This window comes from Mustela nivalis (genome assembly GCF_964662115.1).
Source record: "Mustela nivalis genome assembly, chromosome: 1".
NCBI lineage: Eukaryota > Metazoa > Chordata > Mammalia > Carnivora > Mustelidae > Mustela > Mustela nivalis.
The window spans coordinates 68,662,897-68,677,365 of NC_139020.1; the positions used below are offsets into that span (position 1 = coordinate 68,662,897).

Below are 14,469 nucleotides of genomic sequence, written 5' to 3' on the forward strand. Positions count from 1 at the left end.
TAAGTTTCTCATCAACTCTCTCCTGGGCTATTGAAATAGCATCCCAGCTGGGCTATTATATACCTCCTCCAGGCTTACTTGTACTCCATCTCCCCACAATCCATGTAATTATCTTTCCTGTTTAAAATATTTCAGTAGCTCCCCATTGTCACGAGATCATGGCTCAGAGTCCTTAGTTTGACCCACACCTCCAGAAATATCTTATTCTTCCATTTTCCTGCACTCAAACACAAACAACCTGTATGGGAGCCAGGTGGGATAGCTTATATTTCCTCTAATGTGCCCGGTTGCTTCACACCTCTTTGTCTCTGCTCATTCTGTTCCCTCCAACTGGAATGCTCTTCCCGCATTCTAGTGATCAGTCTTACCTCCTGCCCCACAGACCAGCACCAGTCATATATGCTTGGTCACGCTCTCTCATCTTTCAAGATCTCATGTGTAACTCTTTCTTTAGAGCCTTTCTTGATGATGCCTACCCTCTCCTCCCCCATCTTGATGCCAGGACCACTCTCAGAACTGACCATACATGAATGTGGCATCATTATAAAAATTAAAGATAATGTGGATAAACCAAAGGCTCTCTTGATTCAGCCCTAGTAATTTCATTCCCCTCTTGGTTATCAGTCTGTTGTAGATCATTCCAGACTGTTTTTTTCACTAGTGATTTATCTTGGAAATATTTCCATGTGAGTGTGTGCATATGGACCCATTCCACACAGAGTGTAGTTGTTGCATAGAATTCCCTAGTGTGAGAATATTGTGGTTAACTCTTCTGCTATTGAGGGTATCTTCCTCCCCAATATTTACAGTAACAGTGCCACAATGAATATCACTTTGTATGCTTCCTTATGCATAGATACCAAGTACTTCTTTTTATAGACTAGAATGTCTGGATAGAAAATATCTATGTTAGAGTCTACATATTCTTTTCATATTTTTATATTTGAAAGAATTTTTTTTTCATACATTGATAAAAATTCTTTGTATATTTTGAAGAATAATCCTTAATCTGATACACATAGGCATACATGCAAATTCTGTACATATGTGTGTGCCTGTATTTCTCCAAGTTTGTCTTAAAATTTTGTTTATTGTCTTTGTCATGAGAAGTTTCCATTGGTTCTCACTACTTGGTGAATGACAGCCCATTTATTCTCAGCCCATATTACAACGCCATTTTTTAATAAATGAAATTTCTAACTATATTCATGAGTCTGTGTCTGTAGTTTATAATAGATTTTTGTGATTTCTTTTCTTTCTTTCTTTTTTTTTTAAATTTTATTTATTTATTTGTCAGAAAGAGAGAACATAGGCAGTCAGAGTGGCAGGCAGAGGCAAAGGGAGAAGTAGGCTCCCGTTGAGCAAGGAGTGCAATGCAGGACTGGATCCCAGGACCCAAGGATCATGGCCTGAGCTAAAGGCAGCTGCTTAACTGACTGAGCCAGCCAGGAGCCCCATGATTTCTTTTCTTATTTCTGGGTGAATACCATACAATTTTGGCCACTATAGCTTTCCTGTATGTTTTGGTATCTTATAAGGAATCTACTGTTTTTTAAAAGTTCTGTCTTCTTCTACTAGTTATTTGACGGATGGGACAGAGTCGTATTTGTCTTTGAATTTTAAAGACCTTTTACATGGTTTGCGTCCATGTGTGTTGGGTGATGCAGAGGAGTAAACCCAGAAGGTACGGGCACTATTGGTGCTACACTTTATATTCTCAAGGTCTCAGAGATCATGGTGAAAATAACACATTTTCTGGTTTTTATTCCACTTCTTATCATAACTCAGTACTTCAGTGAATTATTTCATAGGACTCTTATTATTATTTAATTTGTTTTTGAATAAATAATTCATCTATAGCGTACAAAACCCCAAAGGTACAGAAGTGATAAATTAAGTCTCCCCTCAGTTCTTAAGAGGCAATTATATTACCAATTTCTTCTTTAATCTTCCAGAATGGCAGCATACCATGCACTCTGTTCTGCACCTTGCTATTTTTATTTAGCAATATATCCTGGAGATCATTCTCCATCAGAACATGTGATGCTGTGTCCTGAAAAGGCTGTGCTGTGTTTTATTTAAACAGGAAGGCAATTAAAGGTGTTTTAGTAAATACTCTTTATATGTATAATAGTCTCAAATATCTAGAATAAAAGTTCTGCACATGAAATTAGTGGGTCAGAGGGCATTTGAATTTTTAGCTTTGATTTATATTATCAAATTGCTCTCCAAGAACGTTTTAGAAACTTCATGAATGAAGACCTTAATGGCACTTGGCCACTGAGGCTTCTGACTTGCTCAAACATGTACTGACTACCAGGGGGACACTACAGAGGGGCTAGCTGGGTGTCTGACAGTGAGTGGAATGTGTGTGTGTGTGTGTGTGTATGTGATGTACACATGGTAAGAAGCTCAAAGAAAAACCATCAGTCAATTAATTAATTAGGCTCTTCTTTAAAGCTCTAATAATGAGGGCAAGCATTAGTGACTTGAATAAAGCTTTGCCTTTATTATTCATTAGAAACTGGCAGTAAATAATAGGTTTGAATTTCACAGTCCTCATGCTGCTAATCAAAGCACAAAATCTTAAGATAATAAATTATTACCCCTCACAACAAGAGCATAAAGGGAATTTGGTTTTATGAATTGCTAACTGGGACACTAGCTAGCCTCTCTCTGGGTCTTGGGCTGATTCAGAGGGAAGGAGGCTGGTGATTGCTTCTTGAAACTAGAGCACGCAGATTGAAGAGGGCATAATTTCCTCAGACTCACAATGTTTTACCTACTTGGAGTCAGGGGGATAAGTGGCCTGACCCAGATTAAACAGCCCCTCAGTACTCTTCTTGGTAATGGTTCATGATGTTCAGCTGGAAAGTTTTTTCTAGGGGCTTTCCAGTGGGCAGGAAGTTGTGCCCTGTCCTCTTAGTGAGTTGCTGTTGGCTTCAGATTGGGTACCTTCCACTCCCCACACTTCTCATTTCCATCTCATAGGTCGTATTTTTCTCCCTTCTCTCCACTCCTGCCCTCACTAATGTTCTGAGAGGATCTTCTCTTTCCCTGGTGTGCCTTTCTACACAACACAACACACACACACACACATACACACACACAGCCCTTAAGTTCTCATCTCTTCCTTTAACATGATAAGGGCAGAAACAAGATGAATCCCTATCCTTTGACTTTCCTTTTTCTTCTCCTCCAGAACTCCCTCCCTCTGTTTTTGAAGCTCTTCATGATTTCTGGTCACCTGCAAGTGTGAAAGGAGGAGGCTGTCCCACTCGGCTTGACTTAGCTCTCCCATTTCTGGCTGCCATGTTCCCCAGGCCCAGTGGTACTCTCTTTTGTTCATTCATTGATGTGCCAGCCCCCCCCCCGGTTCTTCCCGGGCCACAGCACACTTGCAGCTCCCTTATCTTATCTCTCAGTGCCCACTTTATCTGGCATTTCAAGTATAAAGGCTTCAAACTGCCAATTGGTGTGGGCAGAGAAAATGTCTTTAAATAAAGCATTGGCCAACACAATCATACTTTATAACAAAAGTTTATTAGGATTAAGTCATGTTAGAAAACTTCATGCTTTGCCATTTGCCATATTCACCTGGAATGACCATATTATACTTAACTGAGTATAAAACAAGTTGTGCCCTGTACTATTTGGAAAGTAAGAAAATCGATGTACATAGCAGTGTGCCTGACACCACCATGGTTAATAGCTCAACAACAGGTTAGCAAAGCGTATGTTACCTCTGAGGTCTAGGCCTGAGGAAGACATCATTTCCTACCTCCTTCAGAAGTAGACCCATCATAGCCTAGGCACCGAACACTGGAGCCTGCTCTTTTGGTCCCTAATATTAACATCTGTATTTCAAGAGAAGCTAGGCTTGAGGTATCTTTATGGCTTACAAGGCACAGGTCATGCAGCTGAATTAAAAGCTATTGTGTTGGTCTGTCTGTCATGGGTCATGAGCCACCTTTGGGAAGAGGAGTCCTGATGCTGCATCCTTGACTCCTCAGTGGTCTACACGTCACGAACTCTGCTCGTCTAGCTTCTGCTTCTGCTCATCAGCTGTGAGAGCTGGAATTGGAGGACAGGGCGGGACTCCTGCACGGGCTCCTGTCATGTGGTGACCAACCTCTACGGCAGAATCTCATTACTCAGCATGCACACGGGAGCTGCCACAGGGCCAAGAAATGATTCAGATGCAAGCAGGGACAGGAAGGCTCATTCTTCAGACAAATTATAATATGGGAAAAGGAAACAGCTTTCTCTGGAAGGGGTCCTATCAAGGTGGAGAGCAGTTGTAACCAACCCCTTCCCTCAGTAGGAGAAGCGGCTTGAACAGAACGTCAAGGAGAACAGTGGGTCACCACCCAGCATGGGTTCTGCGAGGCCAACAACAGTGGTATCGATCCCTTGCGTGGGCTTTGCAAATAGCCTTGAAGTCATTAAGAGCAAGTGGGAGTCTAGGTCTTTGTAATACAAAAATTTCATTTACTAAACAGCTGGGCATTTCCTTCAGCTTAGGAGCCCACATGTTTATGCTCAGAAACTTTTTCCTGATTTCTAAACTCTCCCTAATGAAGGGAATAAAATCCGAATTCAGAGTGAAGGGCCTGGAGAGCTACAGACAGAAAAGAAACACCTGCGGCCCCAGCACCTCTGTTCCATCCTTGCAGCAGCTAGACTCCCGACTTCCTCCCTTCCCCACCCTTCCCACCCCAGCCCCCACCCAATTCACTAACAAAAATGGCTGCTGTCAAAAACTTAAATTCAGTTGCATAATATAGACAGATAATAATAAATTCTGACTTCTTCAGGCACCGGAGGATATTTGTGACAAAGTTTGGATTCTCTTACTGCATGGCCCAACCTCTTGGCCACGTGGTCTCCCCAGCTTGGCCCACAGTCCTCTGTGAGCCCCGCATGACTTGGGATTACATCTGCACCAGCCACCGTTAGTTCAGCTGGGACTGACCCGGGGTCTGCTCAAGCTTGAGTTCATAGCCTCCTAGGCCAAGGTCCCCCTCGTAAATGTTGTCCTTGCTCGGAGTCTGCGGAGAAGCTTTCTGGTCTACCCCCAGGCCCGCAGGAGGGCTGCAGGGTGAGGTGGCTTGCTCCTGGTAACTCATAGCCAGTTCATCCTGATTCACAATGCATTCCACATCTTCCTCTTTGAGCTGTTCCTGGAATTTGGGAAGAGAGAGAAGTCACTTCACGATGAGGAAAACAAGAACTGTCCTCTAGCGTAAGAATGGAGGGTGCTTGTTTTCCCTTCTTAATGGCCCTGTCTTGCCATGGCTGAGGTTCTGTGGCAGCAGGCATAGCCTTTCTGTGGCTGGGAGTGTGGGGGAGCATTTCCCATGGAAGACCTGGCCCAGGGACATAGCCACGTGAGGCCTCCAGGCCTGATGTGAAAGCTGATAGAGAGCACGTACTCACTGAGTGCCTCCTTGGGTTAAGGGAGATAAAATAAATTTGGTGGATTTCTTGAACTGTTACCTAGCCAGGTTGAGAGGAGGTAGGATTTAGAGGAGGCACCTTAGTGCACGGAATGATTCTCAGCATTGGTTTTGTAACACTCGTGCCCATCACTAAATTCTCAAAACAGTTCCTGTTGTATTTTATTTGAGAAGTGTGTCCTCACGGCATGTTTGCTGGGATGAGTGTCACAAAACTGAACATGGTTGGAAGTCATGATAGCAGATAATGGCAGAAACGAACTAGATCTGGCCAACATACCTCTCCTCAGACAGAGCTTTCCTTGAAGGAAAGAATTAAGATCTCCAATCTTCTTTCACTGGCTTTGGGAAGACTATAAAAAATTACTCACAGAAGGAACCCTGGGTAGGTGACCGAGGTCAGTTGTTTCCACCATTAGGCTGTACCAGAATCACTTGGAAGCTTCACTGAAACACAGATGCTGGGCCCCAAGTTCAGAGTTCTGAGGTGAGCGTGGGGGATGGGGAGCTGATACTTCGTATTTCTAGCAAGTTCCCAAGTGATGCCGAGGCTGCTGGTCCAGAAACACACTTTGGAGAACCACCGCCTTAGGCTATTATGTCCAGAGCACATCTGAGATGCATTTTTCTCTGTTTATGCAAGGGACTGGGCAGCTGGACAACCTCCAAGGGTGCCCCAAACTCCAAGACTTTGCTCCTCTCCAATTCCTGACCCTGGTTTGTTGCTAATGATTCTAATCCACTCCCTTGAGCTATAAAGCACAGGCCCAATACTTAAAACCTCAAACCACAGCAGTTTGTGGGGACATATTACTTCTTCTACATTTTCTCAATTGATTTTATGGTTAAAAATATTGGTAACAATAAAAAACTGCATTTTTAAAAGAATGAGCCCACATCAGCAGCATCTGAAAAGAAAAGAAAAATACCTTTTGGTGCTGTGAATTTTTAAATGCTTCCTCCTCAGGCTGGGGACTAATAGCCCTGAGGTTCTTGGGCTCATCAGTAGGCACCAAGCTTGTCCCGCTCAGCGGAGATACTCACCCCATAGGCCTGAGGGCTGGTGAGCAACCTGGAAATCGGACCACACCATTCAGGTAACGTTGTGGTCAGCGGAGGACCCGCGTGGGTTAAAATTGGTTTCAGATATCTGCAAGGCCTGTTAAGGAATACTTGCCAAAAGGAAGTTAGAATTTAGCTTCCCACACAGCACAAAGCTTCGCATGCAGCGAAAGAGACAGTTCTGTTCACCTTTAAATCCCCTACTCCCTCATTCAGGAGGCAATTTGGCCTGCCAAAATTGCTGTTTGTAATCTTTGCTCCACACACTTTTCCAGCCCTCCCGGTAGCCTTTAATCAAAAAGAAATGGGGACCGGGCCAGCCGACATCAGAGAGAGGGGTAAATGTTCCTCTTCTCTTCCCCTCCCTCCCTGAATGTCTCATCTGTTTGAGAATGCATTTCTTAAGAATTATCTTAAACAATAGCAGAAAGGATTTTGTTTTCTTAAAACTGCACACATAGCTTAAACCACCAGTAATTTTCACAAAGAAGCAAGTGGTATTTCATAAAATGTTCAGTCATTTTAGAACTGGGTAGTGAACATAGATTGTTTTCCAAAATGGTTTATTTTCACTATTCAACGCGGTTGCTTTATACTTCATACATCAACGTGTCTGTATACAAAGTACGTAAATCAGCCGGTGCCGGGTTCATTCTATTGTCTAGTACCTTTCTTATCTCTCCATCCCCAAGTGCTCTAACAACTTAAGAGAAAACCCTGTTAATCTAAAGCTGTTATGCTTCCCTCCCATCTAGCAATAGTGAAACCCCTAGAGGTTGCCTTGGGTTGTCTTGTTATTTCTTTCTTTTTTTTTTCCTCAAAAGAAAGTAGTGGAATTATTCACCATTCCATCAGACACAACTTTTAAGCCTTATATTATTTCCTGGGCTGGAGACTATTTCACCTCATCAACTTTCTGAAAAGCTATAATAAATAGGGAAAGGGAAAAAATGGAAAACAGTTAACATTGGTGGGCCTGTGAAGATCCGAGGTCACCCCCGGGTGCTGAGGATGCGAGGAGATCTTGGAGATGGCTCTACTGGAGCACATGGAGAGCTGGACACGGCTCCGTCATTCCTGGGATGCTCCGAGCATGGGAGGGCAGAGGGAAGGTGCAGGCCCCGAGAGCCAGGCATCTCGTCGCCTCTGGCCTCAAATCCTTCACCACCGAAGTGGTAATAAAGCAGGGAATGCTCCTGAACATAGCCCAGTTATGATGCAATTGAGAGACTGAAAAGATGCCCAAGACAGTCTATAACTCCAGCCGCAAATGGAAAACTTGACAATTCCTTTAGATGGGCGGCTGTCGTGCCCAGCAAAGGACCAGGGAAGATACTAAAGTTGAGAGCCTGGCCTTCCCTGTAACATCTTTGGGGCATATATATCTATGACTCGGAAGCCCTGTGATGGTCTTCCATTAATTTTCATTACAAACTGTTATTTCCTTCATTTTACGGATGGAGGAATAGAGGCCTAGAGATAGAATGATTTTAAATAATCCAAAGGCTCCTGTTGCTATTTGAACCCACCACCAACATCGCTAGCAAAAGATAAATTATCAGGGCAGAGTCATGCATGCGACCAGCTGGTTCTCTGGAGAGAAAAGCTTGCAGACCTCGTCCGTTCTGTCGAGAAGCAGACCCTCTCAACCAGGGGCTCATGAGGACATGTGGTCTAATTAGGGTTTATGGTGTGTGTGGGTCAGTGGGAAAAAACTTTTCCTGGGAGGTGAGGTGAGTGACATACATGTACAACTGTAGTGTAATCCAAGGAGAATCAGCCAATTTTCTTTCAAGATGGAGACGCGACAGTAGGTAAGCTACATTTCTAGAGACATCATATTAAAAAAAAAAATGAAGAAGTTCTTCAAGGCTCTAATTGTTTCAGAGAGAGGCCTGGGCAACTTCCAGTGTTTGAGGTTCTCAGAATATCACCAAATTAAAATGCCAAAATGCCACAGTAATATTACAAAGGTAAAGCGCAAATTTAGAATTGTGTAAGGAACATATTTTTCTTTTAATCCTGATGAGGTATCTCTTTGACTCTGTGTGTAATGTTATTAGAGCTAACACTTAACGATGAAATGTGTAGCTTTTTATGAATGTGGGGCCTGGACCAAATGGGGTACTGTGGGCCTCTTCTAGACAGGTTTTTGGCTTGGAATGCTTCAGTCTAACTGGCAACTCTGCCCCTTTACTGACAGCATGACCTGTGGCCTTGCCCCTCTGAGCTTCAAATATTGCTGTGAATGTTGATGGGAAATCACATTATTTAAAAATGGTTTTAAACTCTATGTGTTATTCAAATGCTTTTTATTTATTTTAAAGATTTATTCTCTAGGAAATACTTCTGAGAAATTGATGTCTCAATCGTTGTTTGGATAATAACAGGGAAATGAGACCGAGGGTAGGGATGAGGAAATGGCACACTGGGCATTTGGTGTGGCCTTGGGACTCACGGGCTAGGTCACAGGTGGGAAATTGAAGGCGCCTACACCAAAAGTAGTATTTGGGTTAAAACTTGTTGTATGGGCAGCTAGCATGAGGTAGTAAGTGAGAGGTGGGCAGACTTTGTTGATGTAGGACTCTTCTAGGAAACTCACGGTGCCATTTTGGCTGCACTGCTGTCTCAGTAGCTGTGAGGCAAAGGCCTGAGGCATACTCCGTGTGGCATAAGTGGGATTTGCCAAGTGCCACGAAGAGCCATGGCAGATGTGGCACAGAATCTATGCCGAATTTCTTGGTTTGCCCAGTGCTTGCCATATATTATGTACTCAGTGGATGTTTTTGAATTTCTGATACAGAAAATATGAATGAGGGAAGTAGATTCTGAGTAATTTGACAAGAAAAGACAAAGGGGACAGATTATAGCCAACTAATAAGATTTTTCTGAGGATAAATGGCTAAGAAAGGTTGAGTTGAATATTGATCTCTTGGGCCTAAGTTATTAGACTGAGGGGACCATGAAAAGAATGGGAATGGCATGAAATAAAGTGGTTAAAAAATAATCTTGTGTTTAACTCATTCATTTGTTCCTCCATATGTTCCTTCAAAATTATGTTTTGTTTTTTGTTTTATATTCCAAACTAATGAGGCATCTGCATGAGGAAATGGACAATTACATTTAGAATGGAAAGGTCTCTTGTCTCCAGACTGTGGTCTCCTTGAGAAGATCCATTCACCTGGGTATAATGTTTGGCACATTTTAGATGTTTAAGAAATAGTTGCTGAATTAGTGAAGACAATAGACTCAGAGAGAGGAAAAGAATTGCTCACTGGAATCCAGCCAGACAGTTAATGGCAGAGCTGGGCCTGGGATCAAGGACGTTTCCATCACATGGGGCATCTTTCTTCTGCTACGGGGATACTGAGTAACAAACAGGTCTTGTCTGATTGGGCATCTGATTTGGAATTGAGGAATCAGTTATTTTCAGAGTCTTTTATTGCTGAGCAATGTCTGGAAAGTGGCCAGATCTCCAGGGTTACCTAAATTATTAAAGAGTAAGAAAACTCTTTTGATGTACAAAAAAACCCCCCAAAAAACAAAAAACAAAAAAAAACCCCAAACCAAAACCAAAACAAAACCAACAAAAACCCCAACTGCTGATTTTGCAAAATGTGTTATTTTTTTCATCAGGTTCTAGTATATGTTTGGGGAGGGATAGTTCCCATGGGGTATTTTTGGTGCAGCTAGTTTTGCTTCTCTAATAAGCTAGAAATGTATCGAGATGAAATGTGAAGCTCTGGGGGAAAAAAACAATGATTTTTTCTCATCCAAAGGGCATAGCTTTGGGAATAGCAGTTTGGTTCAGGAGATGTAAGCAAAAGCTAGATCTCTACCCAGAGTTTAACATGCATGCAATAAGGAAGACTTAACAGATGCCATTTTCTCCTTTGGCCTGAGTTATCAGAAGGTCCAGAGTTAAATTTAGTGCTTAACTGAACTAACGTCCAAAACTCCTGGTTATGTTTGATTTCTTCCTCTCTTTTGTTGGTTAGTTTTTGTTTTAATTGTTTTTTCATGTTTTACCCATTGTAAGTTGCCAAAACTGAAGACTACACAGCTTGCTCACATCTATGCTTCCTACGACATAGACTGGAGAGATGCAAAAACCCCAAGTAAAGATCTAGCTCGACAAATGAATGTCTGCCCCTTCAAGGGGACTAAGCCCCATTGCCCCTACGATGGGCTGAACTGTTTGGATTCTTCCCCAATTCATATGTTGAAGCCCTAACCTGCAGTGTGATTGTATTTTGGTGGGGGTGGGGGAGACTTGGGAGGTAATTAGGGTTAGAAGAGATCATGGAGGGGGTCCCATGATGGGATTACTGCTCTTATAGGAAGAGATACCAGAGTTTGTTTGCTCTCTCTCCACATGTCTACAAAGAGATGAACCCTCTTCAAGCCCAGAGAAGAGTTCTCACCAGAACCCAGTCATATCAGCACCCTGATCTCAGACTTCCAGCCTCTGGAACGGGGAGGAAATCAACATCCGTTGTGTAAACCATCTGGTCTATGCTATGTTGTTATGGCAGCTTGGGCAGATGAACACACGCCCTCACTCTGACCCTCTTTAAAAATCTCTGTGAGCCCTAAAGAGCTATGTTCTTTTTTTTTCTTCTTCTTTTTTCTTTCTTTCTTTCCTTTTTTTTTTTTTTAAAGATTTTATTTACTTATTTGACAGAGAGAGAGAGAGAGCACAATTAGACAAAGTGGCAGGGAGAGGGAGAAGCAGGCTCTCCACTGAGCAGGGATTCTGATGAGAGACTCGATCCTGGGACCCTGGGATCATGACCTTAGCTGAAGGCAGCTGCTTAACGCACTGAGCCACCCAGGTGCCCCTGAAGAGCTATGTTCTATTTTGGCTTTTCTAAACTTGCTTCGTCATGAAGATCATCTTGGACATTTATTAAAAATTCAGATTTCCAAGTCCTCCGCTGGAGATTCTGATTTGGCAGGTCTAGGAAGTAGCCTGTGACTCTGTCTTTTACAGAGAGTCTGTATTTTCAGCCCGCCAGGTGACTAGTGATTAGGCAAGGATGGAACATGATGCTCTCTCTATGGAGTGGTGCCCAACACAGGAGATTCAAAAATTTTAAATAGGAAGAAAAAGAACATGGTCTCTTATGTTCACAAAGCCATCATGTTTAGGGTGAGGGGAGGTATAAGGTAAGCCCATTTGGCCCTGAACCCACGTCTGTCTAATGTAATGGATGCTGCCAAATGTTCCATCTTGTCTGGGGGATGGGCCAGATAGTTGGCTCAAAATGATGAAGCCTTGATGATGTTACACCTGAGTGAATTAATGAAGCATCGTGTCTGGGCTTGTGTAGGAAGACCGTGCCTACTGGAAGCGTTTGCATGTGTTTGTATGTATAAGCTTGATACACGGTCTTGTTATTTGGATAATGTACTCATCACTGCATGGCTGTGCAAAGAACAAAAGTGTATTTATCTCTGTATAGGCTTTTCAAGAATATACCCCAGACTCTTCCATTTATAAAGCATTTCTGTATGTCTTGTTTTCTCCTCACAACTGTAGGTGAGAATTATAGTCCCATTTTGCAGATCAAGGAATGTGTGAACAGATGGCTTTTCAACTCTCTTCTTTTTTTTTCTTTTAAATATTTATTTATTTATTTGAGAGAGAAAGCGTGTGGGAGGGGCAAAGAGGGAGAATGAGAATCTTAAGTAGACTCCCTGCTGAGCATGGAGCCTGATATAGGGCTTGATTTTAGGAGCCTGAGATCCTGACCTGAGCTGAAACTAGGAGCTGGGATGCTTAACTGACTGTAACACATAGGTGCCCCTCTTCTAATCTCCTCTTACCTGCTTTTCCAGGGTGCATTTAGCTTTCAGTACTGGCTTGGCACTAGATGGTCAGGGATCAATGGCAGGTGGGTGGAGAAGAATAAGTACATCCTGTAGTGGAAGCCAGCCTTGCCCTCCAAGCCCATACGTTCCTGCAGAAAACCAGGGGTCCCACTTGCTGTTGACTTGCTGAGTCCCCACACTATTGTTTACACAGCATCCTTGGACAAAACTAGCAGAGGACACACCACATTTCACGCACCTCTCACGTTCAATTCCAATACACAAATCACACTCCTTCTGCTTTGTTTCTCAGGAAATGTGGCCAAGTAAATTGAGTATGTTTTCCCTCATCCCTGTGCATAGATCAGATTTCATAATTGAACACTCACTCTCTTGCCATTTTGGGTAGATCTGTGCAGAGCCATGCTGCGGAGCTGGGGCTTACAGTTCGGGTTGGAGGAAGGCTTTAAGAGTCCAAACAAGAAGACTTCTTCTTTGAGCTGTTTTATTCCTCTGTTCCCTCTGCTTTGAGGGTGGACTTCCAAATTTGCACCAGGCGCTTGCAGAGAACATAGGAATAAGATCCTGCCTTTGCAGCAGCCACTCTATTTCAAGAACGAGCCTATCAAGATGGCACCTCCTCCTAGGCGATCCATGAAGTTATGGTTTAAAAATAAGGAGAAGGCAGAAACCCTCTGTTCACAGACGCAGATGGACATACGCTTCTTCATTTGACAATCCTAACCTTCACCATCTTAAAGGAAACTACTCTCCACCACTGCAGGGGCAGAAAGGGAGCAGCAAATGCCAGAATTAACACCTGGTGGGTAAGCGGAACTGCCTGGAGGAAGCCAGCGCGGAGCGACAGCTATCCCTTTAGCCTCGTCTCTGAGCTCTGCTACTCTTACGCCGATTTGGTGAAGGGCCCTCCTTTCAAGGCCAAGCTAGTGTGTGTCTCCCCCCGACACCCCCCCAGGCTTCTCAGACCCGCCAGGCTGAGCTGCTTCAGCTCCCTGGCTGTTCTGTAGCGATGTGTATGTATATATCTGGTAGCATTTGTCACCTGTCTAGAAGCTACTTGTTTACATCCCCACCTTCCTCTAAGCTCCTTGAGGGCAAGAACTCTATTATTATTTAACAAAATATTCATACTGTAGAATGAAAAAGGCATACATCAAACCTCACCAGTCCAATGTACAGACTAGTGGATCATTACAAAGCAAGAAAATCACCCAGACCAGGAAACAGAACTTTGTTTCCCAGACCCCAAGCCCCTTCTATCTAAGGGTCTTGTCCTAATGCAGGCTCCACCCTCTCCACAAGGAGCTACTATCCTGATTTGTAATCACTTCCTTGAGTTTCTATTATAGTTTTACTGCTCAAGACCGTACCGTAGTTCAGTCTTGCCTGCTTTTTAAAAATGTGTTATGCCTTTTAATCTGTAGATTCCTCCTCCACCCTTTTAATTTCTTTACAATTTACCTGTTGTAGAATGTGGGCCATTTGACTGTGGGGTTTCCTATCGTCTGAACCTTGCTGATCCCAAGCTCTCCTGTGCAGCCCAGCATGGTCCCCTGCCCTTGGTATTTCCTGTAAACTGCCAGTTGCCTCCAGAGATTAGAGCTGATTCACCTTCTCTTCAAGACTCTGGCAAGACTAAGGAAGGTACGTTATCTCTCGTTGTGCCTCTTTGTGTGATCTGAGCAGCCACAAGCGTGTAATACCTATAACTTTTTGCTCACTGGGGACAGCAAATAGTGAAGCTCTAATTATTTATATAACATACTAATCATATTATTATGTATTATATTATTATAGTATTACTATGTTATTTGTACATATGAATTTATTAGGTAGAATACTTTTATAAAGAGATTTTCATTTATTCTATTGGGATATTTAGTGGCATAGTCAATATAGGAAAGACAAGATAAATACTTGATTTATTCCATCCATTTACCAGTTTTCCAGCTGATTCGTTATCATCCTCTGAAAATGATTGATTCTTTGTTTAAATATCATTAAAGGGCAACGAATTTAAATGAATTTGATTGTAATTATTATCATTGTTGAAGCTCAAACTGACCCATCTGTGGTCAGTGGGAGTCTTTCAAGTTTGGCTCCTGAGTGTTAT

At 42.9% G+C, this 14,469-nt stretch overlaps 1 protein-coding gene across 2 annotated transcripts in view; it reads right to left on the minus strand.

The window, feature by feature from the left end:
- Positions 1 to 3,524: 3,524 nt before the first annotated feature.
- Positions 3,525 to 14,469, minus strand: part of SLC9A9 (solute carrier family 9 member A9) — a 679,861-nt gene continuing 668,916 nt past the window's right edge. For both annotated transcript variants that reach the window (XM_082713071.1, XM_082713070.1), the window contains 2 exons: positions 6,504 to 6,609; positions 3,525 to 5,183 (listed from right to left, as the gene is read on the minus strand). In XM_082713071.1, coding sequence (XP_082569197.1) covers positions 4,956 to 5,183; positions 6,504 to 6,609 — 334 coding nt within the window. In that variant the 3' untranslated portion in view covers positions 3,525 to 4,955. The remainder of the gene's footprint in view (positions 5,184 to 6,503; positions 6,610 to 14,469) is intronic.